General features: G+C 52.2%; 1 protein-coding gene across 1 annotated transcript in view; it reads left to right on the forward strand.

Annotated features, from left to right (window-relative positions):
* Nucleotides 1–20,299, forward strand: part of TMEM164 (transmembrane protein 164) — a 71,687-nt gene that overhangs the window by 36,291 nt on the left and 15,097 nt on the right. Inside the window, exons 2-3 of the mRNA XM_029067967.1 lie at nucleotides 8,613–8,662; nucleotides 18,938–19,004. Of these exons, the coding sequence (XP_028923800.1) occupies nucleotides 8,613–8,662; nucleotides 18,938–19,004 (117 nt within the window). The remainder of the gene's footprint in view (nucleotides 1–8,612; nucleotides 8,663–18,937; nucleotides 19,005–20,299) is intronic.

Consider the following 20,299-nt stretch of genomic DNA (forward strand, 5'->3'; position numbering starts at 1 on the left):
TTGGCGGCCCCAACCCCTACCCTCAAGGAGCTTAGATGCACTGTATATATGTAGCACCGGGAGTCCATGCCTGGCCAGTTCAGCTGGTCCAACGAGCCCTCAGCCGACTTGAGTTCACAGAGGGTTCTCCTGTGAGGTCCTGTCTCCTGGCCTGCCTGTCAGATGATCTTTCTAAAAAGTCTACTTTTCCAAATTCCCAGTGTGTTCTCTGGTTGTGCCTCTCCCTCACTGGGTGCCTTGTCCGAGCAAAGGTCAGAATGGGCGGTATTATTGCTCTATAGTAGCACGGTCTTGAAAATAAGGACAAAATGTACCAGCCCACAGATTTGGTACTGGCCTGGTATGTGACTCAAATGACGAAATGAGTGAAATTGGCATTGTCTTCCATCGGCCTGGCGTGAATCTGAAAAATTAAGCAAATAGGCATTTCTAAGGCAGCCTTAGCATCTTTTGGGGAGGGGGAGGGAGAGGTGATGGGAAAGAGGGGTCAGCAGGCGGAGAGACACTTTCATTATTGTTCTAGAAGAAATAATCCCAGCCCCTCGATGTCTCTCTTTACCTCCCTGTTGGTTTTGAGACCCATACCCTGCTGTACTTTCTCTTCATTGCCTTGGCTCTTGCTGTCCCAGTAGATCTTGACAGTCCTTGTCGGTTGTCAGTGTTTCTTGCCTCACGGAGCACTGTAGTGGCCCCAAGAAGCCCCGTGGCCCAGTGGAAAGGGCCCAGATCTGGTAGCCAGGGAACCAGGGTTCCAATCCCGGCTTTGCCACTTGCCTTCTGGGTCACTTTGGTCAAGTCACTTCTCTTCTCTGGGCCTCAGTTTCCTCCTCCTTAGAAAGTAGGGATGAAGTACCTGCTCTCCCTCCTCCCCCTTAGACCATATGTACCACATGGGGGATGGGGACTGTGTCCAGTCTCCTGTCTCCCCTGGGGCTTAGTACAGTCTCTAGACTGTAAACTCGTTGTGGGCAGGAAATGTGTCTGCCAACTTTGTTATATTGTACTCTCCCAAGTGCTTAGTACAGTACTCTACACAGAGTAAAATGCTCGGTAAATACTATTGATCGATTGATTGGCACGTATTAAGCTCTTAACTGACACGACAGTTATTAGTATCATCATTTTATATGGGTTTTATTGTCTGTATGGCTCACAGGGCTTCCTTGTGAGGTGATGATGAGCAGTTTTTAGAGTCAAGTCGTCGGAAAGGGAAGGGGAGTTGAGCACACCTCAGAAGATCCAAAGTCATGGACTTGGTCCTGGTCATTCCTGGCCAAAGCAGCGGCCTTTGTTCTGCTGCGGCTGCCTCTCCAGAAAATGAACCACCTGGAGAACGAATCATCCTGCTGATCAGTTATTGCTGAGGGTTGACATCCCCGCTCTCAGCGGCTACCACTTAGAGGGATTTGGAGGAGGAGGAAGAGGGCAGAACCAGAAGGTTGGTGAGGTGGGGGGGTGGCGACCAGACCAGTAGGCATGACTGGGGGGCCAGGGCGATCCTGGCTAGAGGAGAGTAGGAATGGCGCGGCTGCGGCGTGTCCCTCAGGGTAAATGCGGGGAAGCAGCGTGGCCTAGATGGAAAGATCACGGGCTTTTGAGTCTGAGGTCCTGGGTTTTAATCCTGCCTCTGCCAATTGCTTGCTGTGGGACCGTGGGGAAATCACTTGACTTCTCTGTGCCTCAGTTGCCTAAACTGTACAGTGGGGTTTCAATACCTGGTTCTTTCCCTACTTAGACCGGTGAGTCCCATGCAGGACAGGGACTGTGTGTGATCTAATTAACATGTACCTATCCCAGTGCTTAGAACAGTGTTTGACACTCAGTAAGCTTCTAACAAATACCTCAGTTACTATTATTATGCAGGGGGCTTGTGGCAAGATGGCTCTAGGGGACTGACAAACTTTGCCAGGTGCTTCGGGGGTGACCAATCCCAGTTCTGAAGCACATCTTGATAGACCCTGTGGTGATGGGGAACTAACCCCAGAGCTTTAAAACACTCGACCCCCTCGCCCCCTCCTGCCTCACCTCACTGATCTCTTATGACAACCCAGTCCGCTAACTTCACTCCCCTAACGCCAATCTAATCACTGCACCTCGATCTCATCTGTCTTGCTGCCAAATGTCCCGCTCACGTCCTGCCTCTGGACTGGTGGTCTCTCCCCTTTCATACCTGGTGGACCACTACTGTCCCTTCCTTCAAACCCTTATTAAAATCACATCCTCCAAGAGGCCTTCCCACACTAAGCCCTCATTTCCTCTACTCCCTCTCCCTTCCACATTGTGCTCACACTTGGATTTGTATGCTTTATTCACCCCACCCTCAGCCCCATAGAACTTACCTACATAGCCATAATTTATTTTAATGTCACTCTCCCCCTCTAGGTTTATAAGCTCACTGTGGGCAGGGAACATGTCTCCCAACTATGCATTGTACTCTGCCAAGCACTTAGCATGCAGTGCTCTGCCTCCGTTAAGCACGTGATACATAACCTGATGGATTGATTTAAGGATTCTCTCTGGAATATCTTCCCATTAGTATGAAGGAATGGGGTATGAAGGAAGTGGGGTTGGGAGGACGGGGGATGGGGGACCTGGTCCGATGAGTGGGATCGTTGAGCTTGGGTGGTGACACTCTCCAGGAAGCTTTCAGGCCCTGCCAGACTTGAGTTAAGTAAGTAAAAGCTCTGGGTTCTGAGCCTTTGACTTCTCCCTTGTTCCTGCTGTTTCTGCTGCTGGCCAGTTGCTACTTAGAACTGGGTCTGGGGGAGTCACGACCCCCAGGCACCATTTGGCAGGTCACCTCGCTAAACTAGTGGCCATGTCTGTATCCTTACAATAATACTAATATTAATAATTGTGGTAAGGAAGTGCTTACTAAGTGCCAGGCATGTTACTAAGCACGGGGGTAGATACAAGCTAATTGGGTTGGACACTGTCCCTGTCTCACATGGGGCTCACAATCTTAATCCCCATTTTATAAATGAAGGAATTGAGGCCCAGAGATGATGATAATAATGATGGTATTTGTTAAGCGCTTACTATGTGCCAGGGGCTGTTGATGGTATTTGTTAAGTGCTTATTATGTGCCAAACACTATTCTAAGCGCTGGGGTAGATACAGTGTAATCAGGTTGTGCCACGTGGGGCTGACAGTCTTAATCTCCATTTTACAGATGAGGTAACTGAGGCACAGGGAAGTTAAGTGACTTGCCCAAAGTCACATAGCTGATAAGTGTCAGAGCCGGGATTAGAACCCATGACTTCTGACTCCTAGGCCTGTGCTCTTTTCAAAATGCTGTGGGGCCGGGAGATGTGAAGTGACTTGCCCACGGTCACACAGCAGACAAGTGGCAGAGACAGGATTTAGAACCCAGGTCCTTATGACTCCCAGGTCTGGTCTCTATCCACCAGGCCATGCTGCTCCACTTTTTGCCCAAAGAAGGGAACGGCTGGGTGTATCTAAAGTTCTTTTGGAAAGACCAAGGGAGTCTTTGTGGAGTCCTTGTGATTGGAGTTTGCTGAGACCATTCTCTGCTCAGTGGAAAACTGAGTTTGGGAGACAAGGTCAGGAGACCTGGCTTCTAGTTCTGCTGCAGTTACTGGTGCAGCCCCGAGGAGGGCAAATCACTTGAGCCTTCTCTGGGTCTCGGTTTCCTCATTTGTAAAAAGGCCATCACGATACTTGGTCTCTTCCTAGCTCACTGCTGTTTTGAAGACACACTGAGATAATTGAGGCCAGAGGGTTTTGGAGAAATAAAAAGCCCTCCACAGTTCAAGGTGATATTACCCTGATGATTTTTTCGGTGTTTTCTCGACTTGGAGGGGAAGGTAGTAAGTGTAGATTTGTTGCGGAGGCTTCTCCCTGTCCTTGAGAGGCCGCCGCTAAATATAACCTTCCCCATCGAAGCCAGGTTATTGAATTTCTGTGGCAACACAGACATCCGTTTTTACTTAATTGTCGAGTGGGAGTGATTAGTTGAGGTGCTGTGATGGGGTGTGGGAGCACAGTAATCGGTTTTAACCTAATGAGGATTGAGTGGGAATGGTAAGTGAGGGGCTGTGCTGGAATTACGCAGCTAATGGAGGTTCGGGATGACTCGTGAGACTCCCATTTGAGCCCTGGAGAGTCTTAGGAAGGGCTAGGTGAGTCTCTATGGCCTACTGGATAGAGCACGGAGTGGGTTCCAATTCCGGCTCTGCCACTTGGCTGCTGGGTGACCTTAAGCACGTCATTTAACTTCTCTGTGCCTCAGTTACCTCATCTGTAAAATGGAGATTGAGACAGGGAGCCCTATGTGGGACAGGGACTGTGCCCAATCCAACTATCTTGTATCTACCCCAGTGCTTAGTACAGTGCCAGGCACACAGTAAACTAACAAATACCTTAATTATGATTTTTATAATTGTTAGCCCTTTGGGTTTGGAGCTGTCATGGAAAACCCGCCCTGTGGAGCGGAAGGTATCGGACAGGGGACTGTTGTTGGGGACTGGAGGATGAAAATGTCGCATATAAAATCAGTCTGGGAGTTCCCGGTCAAGGCAGTGGCTCCACTTCGGAGCCGGGAGGAAAGAAGGGTTTGAGACGATGGGTGGTTTAGTGTTCTCGGTTCAGTTCTCAGGTTAATGTCCACCCTCCAATAATGCGGGTGTCCTAGCTGGAGACTTTACCAGAGCACCCCTCGACTGTGGTTTATGTGGCCCCGAAGCAGGCGTGGAGCGGTCCCTGCTCAGGTCCGGCATATACCGGGTCTGCTTTGCCTCAAGTCCCCACCAAGACCCCTGCTTTTATCTGATCAGGAAGGTTTATCCGGCCACACCTCAGGGCCCGACTGTGTGATCCTTCTCCTTTTTTCATATGGAGGTCTGACTGGGGTGGAATCTCCCCAGAATGTGGCCCTCCCCCCCCCCCCCCGACCTCCGCTTTGCTGCCCCCATGAAGACTGTAAGATTCTTTGATGGAAGAAAAACTGAGGCTGGAGTATTCTTTTAGAATCTAGAGTCCGGCTAGGGCAACCTGGCAAACCAGTTACGGCCTCTCTTTCTACCCCGTTCCTACCCCTTTCCTAAGTGCCACCCCCCATCCCCGACTTCTCCTGTTCCCCTGTGTCTCAGGCCCAGCGTCTGGCGGTAAGTCACCCGCTCACGAGTCCCCCTAACCCCAGATGGAGCCCCACGAAGGCAGCCAAAAAGAGCATGGAAAAAAAGAGTCAAAGGAAATCCCATTGTTTTACTCCCACTACCTGATGTTCTTTAGACCTGATGACTGTGTTCTTTCAGACTGGGATATGTTGGCCAGGGAAGAGTTCCTTTCTTGCGTATTTGCAGGGGCAGTTTAACTCTGCCCTGGTGGACCCGAGGCATTCAATCCTCAGCGCTCAAATTCAGCAGGCAAAGTTGCCTTAGAGGAGGTTTAAGAAGGCCACTTTCCCATTCGGGTCAGGACGGGCGGGCGTTTCAGGGAGCTGCCGGATCCACAGACCGTGGAGCCCCCCAAGGCAGCTCAAAGTCTCTTTCACGCACACCAGGCTGGTGGAAAGCACTGAGGTAGATACAAGGTAATCGGGTTGGACACAGACCCTGGTCCCATGTGAGGCTCACAGTCTTAATCCCCATTTTCCAGGTGAAGTAACTGAAGCCCAGAGAAGTGAAGGGACTTGCCCAAGGTCGCACAGCAGACAAGTGGCAGAGCTGGGATTAGAACCCATGACCTTCTGACTCCCGGGCCCGTGGTCTATCCACTAAGCCGTGCTGCTTCCAGCCATGGTGGAAACCAGTCAGCTCCTTGAGGGTGGGCCCGGGGTCTGCCTACCTCATGATTATATTCTCCCAAGCGCGGAGTACAGTGCTCTGCACATAGTAAGTGCTCAGTAAATAACACTGATTGAATACCACCTCTGGGGTGACTTTTCCCCTCCACCCCCCAACCCTTCCCCCACTTCATGCTGCTTGGCAACCAGGACCTGGGCCTTTGGGGAAACAGTGGCTGGGAGGAAAAACGGGTTTAGCAACTGCCTCTTTAAACCCTGCTGGGTGGAAGTTCTATTAATCTGATGGAAGGATTTATGTTTCCATTTCTCCTCTGGGCCGAGAATGGGCAGTGGCTCATACAGTTGGGAGGGGCTGTGCCGGGAAGTGCTAACTGGAGGATGGGGAAGCTGGACCCACCGCGTGGGGATGTGTGGAGTGGATTACCTCGCACCTTCTCCTTCCTCCCCCCTTTTTGTCTGTTTCTCTCCCATCCCTTCTGGTGTCTGAGCCCACGGGATCTCCCTCTTTGTGCTCCCGTCTGGTTGCCTTGGTAACCGGCTCCTCCAGCCTGCGATTTTTTGAGGCGGGTATCGGGCCTTGGGGAGAGGATTAAACGGCGGCACTCATCCGAGGTTGGAAAACGGCTAACTCAGTGGTAGGATCAGTGCCCGCAAGGGCACACCCAGCCCTATCCAGGTCGAGCTCCTCTAGAGCAGCTGGTCAAGAAATTGCCCAGAGTCTGGAGGTCAGAGGCCCTGAGTTCTAGTCCCGGCTGTGCCATTTACCTGCTGCGTGACCTTAGGCGAAGCATTTAATTTCTCTGGGCCTCAGTTCCCTCACCTGCCGAATGGGGATTCCGTCCCTGTTCTCCCTCCTCCTTAGTCTGGGAGCCCGATGTGGGACCCTATGATCTTAAATCTACCCTGGAGCTCAGTACACTGTATGGCCAGTTAGAGAGGGAGAATGAGGCTCAGCACCTTCCTGTACAGTGCTCCTGGGTGAGAGGGGACAAATATGCATGCCCAAGCCCAAGAGAGGAGTGACCGAGGCATTGGATGTAGAGAAATAATTCCACTTGAGCTTTCTGGAGGAGCACTGAAATGGATGAGGTGATGAGAGGCAGGCGGAGTCAGAGAAGGCTTTCTGGAGGAGGCGAGCAGATCCGTTCAGCTCTCACCGCCCCCCCGCCCAGGGCATGATTCAGGGTGGCTTCTACGGGTGAGCGTGAGAGGCAGCTACCTTGGGGCCCATGTCCGGGGGTGGGGTGGAGGGTAGACAATCAGAAGCTCTCACAACTCTGTCAAATCTTTGCACCCGGGACTTTTGAAACAGGGACAGTTTGAGATCTGCTCACTGCGAAGACGAACACTGTGCCTGATGGCCTCGATCCACAGGTGCTTATTTTTAGTATAGTCTTGACATAGGATTGGGTGGGCTTACATACATGGCATGACATGACTTTAGACTGTAAGTTCATCCTGGGCTGGGAACGTGACTACCAATTCTATTACGCTGTCCTCTCCCAAGTGCTTAGTACAGTGCTCTGCACACAGAAAGAGCTCAAGAAATACCATTGATTGATGTAGGACATCACTAAGTTACACCCTGTGTCCAGGATAGCGAGTGCCAGGGTGGCCACTCTTAGGAGGGGTGGCCAGTTTTCCCCACCCCCCCCCACTGGGGAGATGATAATGATAAAAAAAAAATTGTGGTATTTAAGTGCTTATTATATTCCAGGTAGTGAAATAAGCTCTAGGGTAGATTCAAGCAAAGTGGGTTGGACACAGTCACTGTCCCACGTGGTGCTCACAGTCTTAACCCATTTTACAGATGGGATCATTGAGACCCAAAGAAGTGAAACGACTTGCCCCCAGTCACACACAACAGATGAGTGGATGAGCCGGGACTAGAACCCAGATCCTTCTGTCTGCCAGGCCCGAGCTCTCTCCACTAGGCCACAGTGGGATAAAATGATTGAAATTGACCTAGTTATTGTGAGATCATGTGCAAACTGCATGGACCGAGAAGATGAGACCCTCATCAGGGGTCCACTTAATAATAATAACTGTGGTATTTAAGTGCTTACTATGTGTTAAGCGCTGGGGTAGGTTTGGACCCAGTCCCTGGCCCACATGGGACTCACAGTCTCAATCCCCATTTTACAGATGAGGTAACTGAGGCCCAGAGTCGTGAAGTGACTTTCCTGAGGTCACACAGCAAACGCATGGCCGAGTCAGGATTAGAACCCATGACCTTCTAGGGTCATTATCCAGAGGGCTCTGCATCGCCTCTCCTCATCAAAGAGGGGAACTCTGGTCCTGGTGGGTGGTCAATCATGCGCTTACCATATGTGCAGAGCACTGTACTAAGTGCTTGGAAGAGGACAGTGTAGTTACACACTATTCTGGATAGAGAAGCAGCGTGGCTCAGTGGAAAAGAGCCTGGGCTTGGGAGTCAGAGTTCATGGGTTTGAATCCCGGCTCTGCCACTTGTCAGCTGTGTGACTGTGGGCAAGTCACTTAACTTCTCTGTGCCTCAGTTACCTCATCTGTAAAATGGGGATGAACTGTGAGCCTCACGTGGGACAACCTGATTCCCCTGTATCTACCTCAGCGCTTAGAACAGTGCTCTGCACGTAGTAAGCGCTTAACAAATACCAACATTATTATTATTACATTACTATAACTGTTTCCAGTCGGGTGACGGCTGGACCCAGAGGAGGAGAGGAAGCAGGGTTAGGAGCCAGACCACCCCACCGAGGGAAGATTATCTCCTCTGTTCTGGGCTCTGGGAGGTTGAGGTCTCCCTCTTGTCCCCCCAGCCTCTCCTGACAAACATGCTCACTTCTTCCTTCTCTGGTTTCAGATCTTCCTCCTGGCCTGTCCTCCCTGCCGGAGTGCAGCCGTCCTTTTCAGGTAAGAGGAAAAACGACGTTTGGATTTGTGCTTTAAAACAATCCGCAGAGAAGCCCTCCTGGCTCCCTCCTGCGTGGTCCCTGGTGTGGTGTATCCTCCCCACCCCCAAGCCCGGTGGCCTCAGTCTTCCCATCCGGCCCCTTCTCTGGGCTGCTCACACAGAGCCTGCCTGCCCCGGGGCAGGGAAGGTCAATCCAGCAATCAGATTGCATTTACCGACAGTTTAGGAGAGTACAATATAACAATATAAGGTGAAGACAGGGTTGGAGGGAGAGTCCCTCCTGACTTTCCCCTGGCCATTCCCCGGCCTCTCCTGCCCCAGCAACTCTTGACCCTTCCCAGATCTCAGTGGGCTTACTGGTCCCCAGAGGCAATCCTTTGCTGCGGTCTTTTGTTTTAATGAGGTTTAATGAAGACTACAAGTTTTAAGGATGCTGTAGAGGAGGAGGGAACCCCCGATAAACAGAGCACCTAGTCAATCAATTGTATTTATTGAGCACTTATGTATAGAGCACTGTTCTAAGCGCTTGGGAGAGTGCAGTATAACAGAGTTCATAGACAAGTTCCCTGCTACAACGAGCTTGCAGTGCAGAGGGGAAGGCATACATTAATATTAATGCATAAATTATGGTTACATACATAGGTGCTGTGGGGCCTGGGGGGAGGGGGCGGTGAATAAAGGGAACAAATCCATGTGCAAGGGGAAGGGAGTGGGAGATAAGGAAGTGAGGGAAGGCCTCTTGAAGGAAGTGGGCCTCATATAGGGCTCTGAAGGTGCTCCATGTGCAAGGGGAAGGGAGTGGGAGATAAGGAAGTGAGGGAAGGCCTCTTGAAGGAAGTGGGCCGCTCTGAAGGTGCGGAGAGTGATGTGAAGAGGGAAGGGCGTTCCAGGCCAGAGGCGGGACACCAGCGAGAGGTCGGCTGTGAGATAGACGAGATCGAGGTGCAGTGAGTAGGTTGGCCCAGACCAGGCCTCGAGCCTCTGAAAAGCCGTTTGTCCCGAGAGCCCCTCCCAGCTCAAGGTTTTTATCTGAGCTGCCAACAAGGAGCCGATTTCCTGGGCTCCACTTCTAGGGGAGATACTGGCAGAGAATGACCTGGCCCATAAGAAACAGCATAGCTTAGTGGATAGTGCATGGGCCTGGAAGTCAGAAGGCCCTGGGTTCTAATCCTGGATCCACCACTCGTCTGCTGGGTGACCTTGGGCAAGTAATAATAATAATAAATGTGGTATTTGTTAAGCACGTAGCATATGGTGGGCACTATTCTCAGCACTGGGGTGGATTCAAGATAGTCAGGTTGGACACAGTCTCTGTCCCACATAGGGTTTACAGTCTTAATCCCCATTTTACGGAGGCACAGAGAAATTAAGTGACTTGTCCACTTCACTTCTCTGTGCCTCAGTTACCTCATCTGTAAAATGGGAGATTAATGCTATGAACCCCATGTGGGACAAGGACTGTGTCCAGCCTAATTTGTCCATATCTACCCCAGCAGTTAGTACAGTGCCTAGCACATAGCACTTAATAATTACCATTAAAAAAAAAAAAGACAAAGGCCGGGATCATGGTTGACTGCTGAAAGTAAATGATGCTCCCTTTGCCACCTTGGGCACGAGTTCTTTAGTGACTGAGAGACATTCCCAGTTAATATGGAGGAAATGGATTTCTGGCTGTTCCCTAAGGCGTGATTTTGTTGTATGCATAAGTGTCTCCAAGTCCCGTAAATCTCAGGGTTTGCATTCACCAGCTATTGATTGAGACTGATCTACCATCAGTCAGTCATATTTATTGAGCACTTACTGTGTGCAGTGCACTGTACTGAGCTCCTGGGAGAGCGCAATATAACAGTTGGTAGACACATCCCCTGTTCACAAAGAGTAAACAGTTGAGAGGGAGAGTGAGTCAGTCAGTGCTTGCCACGTGGAGAGCACGGTACTAAGCACTTGGGAGAGTAGAATACAACAATAAACAAGACACACTCCTTGCCTACAATGAGCTTTTCATTCACTCATTAATTCAATAGTATTTATTGAGCACTTACTATGTGCAGAACACTATACTAAGCGCCTGGAATGGACAATTCGGCAACAGAAAGAGACAATCCCTGCCCAGTAATGGGCTCACAGTCTAAACGGGGGAGACGGACAGCAAAGCAAAACAGAACAAAACAAGACAACATCAGCAAGATAAATAGAATCATGGAGATATACAAATCATGGAGATATACATGGAGCTTACTGTGGAGAGGGAGAGACAGAGGGTAAAATACATTACGGATTTGGACGTAAGTGCTCTGGGGCTGAGAGTGGGGTGACTAGCAGTTGCTTAATGCCAGCAACCCAGTGGGACCCATTGTTGCTAATCTCCTTCTAGGCCTAGGCTGGGTCGGACTCAGAGTGTCAGATTCAATCAGTCGGTCAGTCAGTGGTATTGAGTGTTTGCCGTGTGCAGGGCAGTGTACTAAGCTCCTGGAAGAGTACAGCACAACAATATAACGGACACGCTCCCCTGCCCACGATTCCATGTGAAGCAGGAGCCCAGGCTTCCCCGATTTGAGGGTGGGAGTAGTCCTGGGGTGTGTGGGCGGCGGTGGGCGGGCAGGAGGGGGTGTCTGAGCAGTGTGAGGAGCTGGGAGCGGTGCAGTCAGTCCTTGGGATGACCGGACCCCTCTGATCTGGGATGGAGCTGGCCGTGTTCCCCTCAGTCAGGGGCAGTGAGAGCCGTTGCCCCCCACGGGCCCCGGCGGTTCCCTGCTCAGGGCTGGCTTGACACCTGGCTGCCTCCAGCCAGGGAAACACTGGCCGCCACCTTCTCCTGGGGCCTAGGGCGTCATCGCCATGTTAATAATAATAGTAATAATAATAATGTTGGTATTTGTTAAGCGCTTACTATGTGCCGAGCACTTTTCTAAGCGCTGGGGTAGATACAGGGGAATCAGGTTGTCCCACGTGGGGCTCACAGTCTTAATCCCCATTTTACAGATGAGGTAACTGAGGCACAGAGAAGTTAAGTGACTTGCCCAAAGTCACACAGCTGACAAGTGGCTGAGCCGGGATGCGTGCCGCGTAACAGACTGTAATGACGTCAGGTGGAAAGCTGGCCGAGCCCCTGACCCTGGGACGTTTCTCCGGGGGGACCCCGGACCCAACCCCAGAGCTTGACTGCTCCAGAGCCATCGCATTCTCCCCCGCCCCCCGCCATGTCTCTGTTAACTCAGGGGCCGGCGTGGACTTGGGCTGGATCGTCTTAAATATGTCACTCTCTCTGCCCCCTCTGCCGTTGTGCCCTTGCCCCCATCATGCCAGGCCCCTGCCCCTGCCGACGTGGCATCCACATGCCATGTCCACCTCCCTCTGGTGTCGTGCTCCCGCCGTGCCTCACCACCATCCCATCAGGCTTTGTGCCCTGTGGCGGTTACCGCCCTCGCGTAGCGTCTGGAGGCGGCCCCGCACCCGGCACAGTTGGCAGGGAAACTTGGCAGGGCTTCCTGGTGGAGCCCCGGGGCCTCTGGCCGACCTCAGCCTCTTAAGGCTAAGCTGGTGGATGCGAACGGGAGCTTCCTTTCTTGAGGGAGGAGAGGGGCCTCCCAGCAGGCCGATTCCTTCGATTCAGTGGGTCGGGACGATTTGCTCCGAGAGAAGCTTTTCCAGCAGTTGGCGTGGAGGGGCAGTGAGGAGAATCCTAGAGGATACTGGGAAATGATTGGGAGCCATACCCCCCGTCTGCCCTTGGGAGCTGTGACCCCAGAGCTCTGCTTTGCAAGGAATGCTACTTGTACTGCTAGAGAAGCAGCGTGGCTCAGTGGAAAGAGCCCGGGCTGGGGAGTCGGACGTCATGGGTTCAAATCCCGGCTCCTCCGCTTGTCAGCTGTGTGACTTTGGGCACACGGTTCACTTCTCTGCGCCTCAGTGACCTCATCTGTAAAATGGGGATTAAGACTGTGAACCCCACATGGGACAACCTGATCACCTTGTATCCTGCCCAGCGCTTAGAACAGTGCTTTGCACATAGTAAGCGCTTAACAAATGCCATCATTATTATTATTATTATTACTGCTGAGTGAGAAGCAGAGCGACTTAGTGGATAGAGCACAGACATAGGCGTCAGAAGGACCTGGATTCTAATCCCAACTCCACCACTGGTCTGCTGTGTGACCCTGGGCAAGTCATTTCACTTCTCTGTGCCTCAGTTACCTTATCTGTAAAATGGGGATTAAGACAGTGGGCCCCATGTGGTACGGGCAGTGTGTTCCACCTGAGTAGCTTGCATATACCCCAGTGCCTGACACATAGTAAGCGCCTAACAAAATACTGTTTTTTTAAAAAAAATACTTCCTGGGAAAGTTCTTGATCCAGGCACCCACCAAAGGTCAAACCTGTCACGTTTGCAGAGGTCAAAGTAATCTTTTTGTGTGCTTTAGGCAAATGTTGGGTCTCTTTAAGATAAGGGTTGTTTCCTGTTAAATGTTTGCTAAACCACTGCAAGAGGTGTTAGTTCCCGCTCTGGATCGATCAGCTGCCCAAGGGCTTCCAGGAGTGCAGCTGGAGGGCCATTCTAATCCTGCTGCAAGAAGTTGAAAACCCCTCATCTCCAAAACCCCTCATCTCCAGGTCCCAGCCCCAAAGAGTTAGGGTCTTTTTGTGGACCTGGCACGGGGACCGAGGCCAGAGGGAGGTGACGGTGGGGGAGCAGAGGCCATTTCCCAGGTTGGGGCCCCTGTCACAGAAGCCACCAAGGACAGATGTGCCCGACGGGCTCAGCCAGCCTCCAGCAGCCTAGGGGCTTGGCGGCTTCTACCCTCGAGAACCTCCTCTCCCCCTCAGGTGCGTCCCTGGTCCCAGGATGGTCTGATGTTCATGCGGTGTCCAGTCTGGCCCTGAGTCCCCTCCTGTCCTACTCCAGAAAGGTGCCCTTAAGCCAAGAGCTATAGAAAGGCAACTCCGCCTGTCAAAACTGCCTTTGTCCCCTCGCCCTACACCTTGGGCTTGTTGCAAAGCCAGCGTCTCCTTGGAAACTGCATTGCGCTCGCTGCCTCTGATGCGGGGGAGAAATGGGGAGAGGAGGAGAGAGAGAGAGATGGCCCACGACCTCCAAACTTTCAAATCAATCGTATTTGTTGAGCGCTTACTGTGTCAAGAGCACTGTAGAAAGCTCTTGGGTAGGCACAATGTAACAGAGTTGGTAGACACATTTCCTGCCCACAGTGAGCGTGCAATATGGAGGGAGAGACAGACATTAGTATAAAACAAGAAATTATGGATATGGACATAACTGTTATAGGGCCGAGGGTGGTGTGAATAAAGGGAGCAAATCAGGGTGATGAAGAGGGGAGTGGGAGAAAAATGAGGGCTCAGTCAGGGAAGGCCTCTTGGAGGAGATGGGCTCTCAGTGAGGCTTCGTGTTTAAGGTCACTTTTTGCTCATGTCAGAGTCGGTCAGTTGTATTTGTTGAGCACTTTCCATGTGTAGAGCACTGTAGTAAGCGCTTGGGAGAATACAATCTAACAGTATAACTGACCTATTCCCTGCCCACAACGAACTCACAGTCTAGAGTCCAGCAAAGCCAACAGGAGCCTCCTAGCCCACTGAGACTTGGCCAGTTGACTGTCGGGAAGAGATCAGGGTCTAGGGGCCACTCCCCTTAGTCCCTGACGTGAACCTGGGAGGTCCTGGGACCTTAGGTGGGCTGCCCAGTTCCAGCTGTTGAGGGCTACGACCCTGGGAATTTGTGGAAGATGTGGTGAAGGCCATCTCTGGAGAGCTCTGCAACAGGGAGTGTCAAAGGAACAAGGCAGTGAAGAGTGAATTCTTTTTTTCCCCCCTCACGGGGCAGCCTCGTCTGCCAAGCACCGGCTGCATTCATTCATTCAATAGTATTTATTGAGCGCTTATGTGCAGAGCACTGTACTAAGCGCTTGAAATGTACAAATCGGTAACAGATAGAAACAGTCCCTGCCCTTGGACGGGCTTAGCCGAACAGCCTCCCATTCAGCCCAAGAGAATGCAGCCACTGCAACCACAGGTACTTCTTGAACGCTGCTGCCAGTTGGGTTATGGAGGGAGGTTGGAGAGGACTCAGAGTCCGCACCCAGAGCCCGGCTCAGGGGCTGACTGGCAGACCTCCCAAAGGAAGTGCTCGCCCCTCCATGGGCCAGGCTCAGCCCTTGGGCAAGCACTCCTCTTTCCGCCTCTGCCGGAAGCCCCGAGGTTTTGGGCAGCTGCCCCGTTTGCCCAGTGATTAAAGCGGCTTTGAAGAAGCCTCCTTTTCCCACCCGAATCTCCTTGGGGCAAGAAGGCCAGTGGCCACCTTTAATCGTGCTGGCAAATCCCTGCCAACCACCTGCCTTCCCTGCCCCCTGAGGGCTGCAGCCCAAGCCGGAGAACCGGAGTTCAGTGAAACCTCGTTAAATCAGCCCCCGCCTAAATGGCCTTTTGATTAGCGTGGTATTTATCCTCTGCACCTTCCAGTTTTCCCTCTGCAGATGCCAGAGTAAGCCAGGTCTTAGTCTTCTATAGGCTATCCTGGGACAGCATTGGGGTTAACAAAGCTGCAAGGAAATAATGCAAAAGTAGCCCGATTGTTGGGCTGGATTGTTGGAGAAGGTGTAGGAGAGAGGCCTCTACCTCAGGGGGCAAGTGGAAGAAGCACGGGACCCAATGTCAGGAGACTTAACCGCTCTGTGCCTCAGTTTCCTCATCTGTAAAATGGGGAGAAGATACCGCCTCTCCCTCCCTCTTTGACTGAGCCATATGTGGGACAGAAATGTTGTTCAGTCTGATCGTAGTGTGTGGGACCCAAGGCTTGGCACATAGTAAGCGCATAATACATTATCGTCAGCCAATCAACGATACTTATTGAGTGCTTACTATGTACCGAACATTGTACTAAGCACTTGGGCGAGTACAACACAACAGAGTTAGCAGATGCTTTCCCTGCCCAAAATGACTTTACAGTCTAGAGGGGCAAGTGGACATTAAAATAAATAAGCAATTTACAACATATAATTTCAGAGATAAGTGTCGAGAGGTGTTAAGGTGATTAACATTAGAAGTAAAGCACTTCCTGTCATCCCTACTGCCTTGGAGAGATTTAAAGAGACAGCGGGAGAAAGAGGTAGGCCAATTAGGCCAATAGAGACAATGGGATGGGGCTAAGCTTAGGACTCAGGGAAGATGGACACCCACCAGACTGTAATAAAGGGACATTTAAAAAAGAATTCAATCACGTCCCTCCCCTGCTCCCTAAATCCAACTGAGTGAGATTTTATCTGTAGGTACCAGATGTACTGACAAACACTTCATCTCACCTTTCGACACCTTCTCGCCTAGGTCTGGCTGTCTCACACTCACTCCCACACATAAAAGTCCCCGAGGGCCTGTGCTGAACCTCCGCTGCTTTCCAGGGTGGGTGGAGGGAGGGGAGACTGGGCAACCAGTGCATGTTTAGGGAACTGTTATCTGGTGGCTGTGGGTCTCTGAACCGGGAAGTGGGAAACCACCAGCTGCTGCAATTGGAGTTACACTCTCCCTGCGGAAGGAGCCTGATGTTTGTGCTTTTTCTGCATTCCGGGGAGAGATAGCATCTGGGCCACCCTCTCAGCTCTTTCCCCTCAGTGAAGCTGCAAGTGGTCAGAAGAGGCTCGCCCGAAAGGGTGGAGTCCTGCCCGTCACCTGGCCCCAAGCCGGGCCCCGGGGCTATAGCCCTTGGCTCCTGCTGCCCACCAAGGAGCGGCACTGTGCACGGTCCAGTGGACGGCTCAGTGCCCACATGCCAGTTCCCCTGGTCAGCAGACCACAGCTCCACCAGCCCACGGCAGCCGGAGGTGGTGTGGGCTGTCAGCTTTTTGTTCTCGCTGGGTCTGACCGGGCCCGTGGTTGGTTTCTGTTGCGGCCGGGCCTGGGGAAGCAGCGTGGCCGAGTGGCTAGAGCAGGGGCCTGGAAGGCAGAACGACCTGGGTTCTAATCCCAGCTCCAGCACTTGTCTAATGTGTGACCTCAGGCAAGTCACTTCTTGGGCAACTCTGAGCCTCAGTTACCTCATCCGTAAAATGGGGATTAAGATTGTAAGCCCCAAATGGGGCAGGGACTGTGTCATTCATTCAGTTCATTCAGTCGTGTTCATTGAGCGCTTACTGTGTGCAGTGTACTGTATTTAAAAAGAAAAAGTTGGTATTTGTTAATTGCTTACTATCTGCCGAGCACCGTTCTAAGCGCTGGGGTAGATACAAGGTCATCAGGTTGTCCCACATGGGGCTCACAGTCTTCATCCCCATTTTACAGAGGAGGTAACTGAGGCCCAGAGAAGTTAAGTGACTTGCCCAAGGTCACACGGCTGACAAGTGGCGGAGCTGGGATTAGAACCCATGACCTCTGACCCCTAAGCCTGGGGCTCTTTCCACTGAGCCACACTGCTTCTCTAAGTGCTTGGGAGGGTTAAATATAACAATAAACGGAGACATTCCCCGTCCACAATGAGTTTACAGTCCAGAGGGATGAGAATCTACCCCAGCACTAAGAACCATGCTTGATACATAGTAAGCGCTTAACAAATACCATCATTTTTATCATTAGTCTGGGCCCCCAGGACTTGGTCAGCTTGGGCCCTCTAGGTCCTCAGCCCTTGGTTCTGGTGGGTCTGTGTGGCTCAGGGCTCTCTACCACCCCTTTCCCTCCCCCCTCCTCATCTCCCCCTGCCCCAGCCTGAGAAGGGACCTGGGGTTCGCTTTCTGGGAGGGGGTGGCATGGGTGCACCTCCCCAAGAGTAGATCCTGTCCACACCAGGCTGGTCTTGCCTTGCCTGCCCCGGCTCTTCCTTTGCCCCCTACCTCTGGGTTGCAGGCATCCCCCAAGGCTCGGTTCTGAGTTGCACGGTCGCTTCCTTGGGAAACACATCCACTCCTGTGGCTTTAACTACTGCCTCTATGCGGATGTCTCCCAAATCAACTTTGCTAGCCCTGACCTCCCTTCTTCTCTGTAATCTCCCATTTCCCCCTGTCTCCAGGACCTCTCTCTCTCCGAGGTTGTCCCACATGCCCCTCAAGCACAGTATGTTCAAAACAGAACTCCTCATCTTCCTTCCCATACCTTCTCCACCTAACTTTTGCCGTCATAAGCGAAACCACTGCCATCTCTCTAGCCTGTAAAATTAGCATTTTCCTTGATTCTTCCCTTTCTTTCCACCCCCCCCCCCCCATCTCCAGTCTGTCCTCAAACCCTGACAGTTCCTCATCTTCCACTTTCCCAGGATCCGTTCCTCCCTCTCCACGCAGACGGCCACCCCCTGGATCCTGGCGTGTGTCGTGTCCCAGCCTGGCTACTGCCTCTCAGTCCCTCCCCTGTCCTGTCCATATTTCACTCTGCTGCCAGGATCAGTCTTCTACAGGGATGTTCCACCCAAGTCTCCCCAAAAACCCGGTTCCCTCCTCATCAAGCAGAAACTTGTGGTGCCAGCTTTGTGAGTTTGTGAGTTCTCTTCCTCTTATTCACCTCCTGGTTCACCATCTTCACTCCTCCGAAGTCTCACACGTCCTCCAGGAGGCCTTCCTTGATTGATTTCAGTTCTCCCCCCTCCTTCCTATCTCTTCAACTTCCACTGCAGCACTTCAGAACCCCTGTAGCATTTCTGTACATATCTACTCTCTGATCCCTCCTATTTGAAATCTACTTCGGCGTCTGGGTCTGGCCTACTCGACTGTAAACTCCTTGTAGGTGGGGATCAGTGATTAATGTGGTGCCCTACAGGCAGTCGATACTCAACGGAAGCTGGTAATTGACTTTCGTGACTTAAAAATTGGCCTTGTGAAAAATAGCAAAGGTCTCAGCGGTCCAGCTTTTCCCCTACTGAAGGCACCCAGCTAGTAGAAAGCTCCCCCCCCCCCCCATTTTTAGCCCCTTAGTAAATGTTCCGGGTCCTGCACGACACCCCACATATCAGAAATCTCCCCAACAGCTTTTCCCCAAGGATTTGGGCTCCTATTTTGGCCTGGGGCCTCCCCAGCGTTAACAGTAGATGGGACTGCCCAGCGGGGATGAGTGTTGCAAAGAGAATTTTTAAAGTCACCGATGCCAGTAGTCCAGCCTACACAGCCCACAGACTGAGCAGCAAACAAGCCGAAACAAACGTCAGCGGAATTTGGGCCTCCTCTCCCTCTCTCCTCTCCCTTCCCTACAAGCCTGTCCCCAGGGTTGGTGTGAGTGCAGATGCAGCTCGTGCCAATTCCGAATCGCATTTTCCTCCCAGGCCTGGGTGCTGAGAGAATTTTCTTCCCTTTTAGGTTGCAGATGCACATGCTGAACGGGGCTCTCCTGGCGCTGCTGTTTCCTGTGGTGAATACCCGCCTGGTAAGTGATGGGTGGCCGCCACCTCCCTCCCCCGACCACCGGAAGGGCGTTTCGATCTGTGCGGTCCCAAGCGGACTTTTCACTGGTCCCGGAGCTTGTGGACTGTCGCTACCACTCTGTGCTTTCTGAGCGGCGGGATCTGGCAAGGGGAGATTAGACACGGAAGAGGGTAACGCCCGGTTCCTGAGGGCCTGCCGGGGATGCGGCACCGGGAGAGGTACCTCGGGGCCGGAAGTGGCAGGAGAGTGAGCCGTGACAGCATCTTGATCCCCATCGGGACTCCTGCCCCCTCCCAGCAGCTTCTCGGGGAGTGCTTCTTGTGGTCTGAGCTTTCATTCTGCCCAGCCAGCCGACGGGCTGAGAGCTGGGGAGGGACAGCCCTGTTGTTTGGCACAGAGAAGGTAAACTCTGGCTGTTTCCCAGAGGCCCCTGTTCAGGGCTGCAAGGCGAGAAGTCGATCTGAGAGCTGGGTTCTTCACCGCTGCTGCCGCCTCCACCCCCCTTCCCCACCCATTAGTGGTCCTAGACTGGAAGAGGCATTGATAGAGAAGTGCTGAGTTCCCGAATGGAAGGAAGCAATGGGAGGGCAGGAGCTGACTGAGTGCCTTAAAGCCAGTGGTCAGGAGTGCAGGAGGACCTGCGAATGCTACTTAGCCACTCTGGGGAGGAAGCCGGCCTGGAAACTAGCCAGTGGTTGACAGTCTTTGCAGTTTAGCAACTGCAGTCTTGTGATCCTGCCCTGAGAGGTGGAGGACGCGCCGATAGGTAAAAATTGTCTGGCCCAAACAGATTGGTGTTTTTTGGGTGTTTTTTTTTACTATTATAATTATTATTATTACATTTGTTAAGCATTTACTATGTGTCAAGCACTGTATTAGATACAGAATAATGAGGCCAGATACAGTGCCTCTCCCACAAGGGGAGCAGAGTCTAAGCAGAAGGAAGAATAGGTACTGAATTTTACGGATGAGGAAACTGAGGCACAGGAAGTAAGTGACTCAAAGTTAACACGGCCGGCCTGTGTCCCCTGACTCCCAGGCCTGGGCTCTCTCCACTAGGGTCCACTGCTCTAGGTATCTGCAGTATAATCGAGCGCAATTCTTCCTTCTGCTTTTTTTCACCCTCACACTGGGAGCGGAAGGTAGGAAAGACTGACCAGGCTTTCCAGTTGGCCCCATTTTAGGAAAAAGGAAAAGGAGTCTCAGAAAGAAGTTAAGTCCCAGCCCGGGGTCTCACATGGTCAGCCTGGAGGAGCAGAGCTGGGAGTAGAACTCTGCTCCTCCCCCCGCCCCACC

Source organism: Ornithorhynchus anatinus, chromosome 6, assembly GCF_004115215.2.
Source record: "Ornithorhynchus anatinus isolate Pmale09 chromosome 6, mOrnAna1.pri.v4, whole genome shotgun sequence".
Lineage (NCBI taxonomy): Eukaryota > Metazoa > Chordata > Mammalia > Monotremata > Ornithorhynchidae > Ornithorhynchus > Ornithorhynchus anatinus.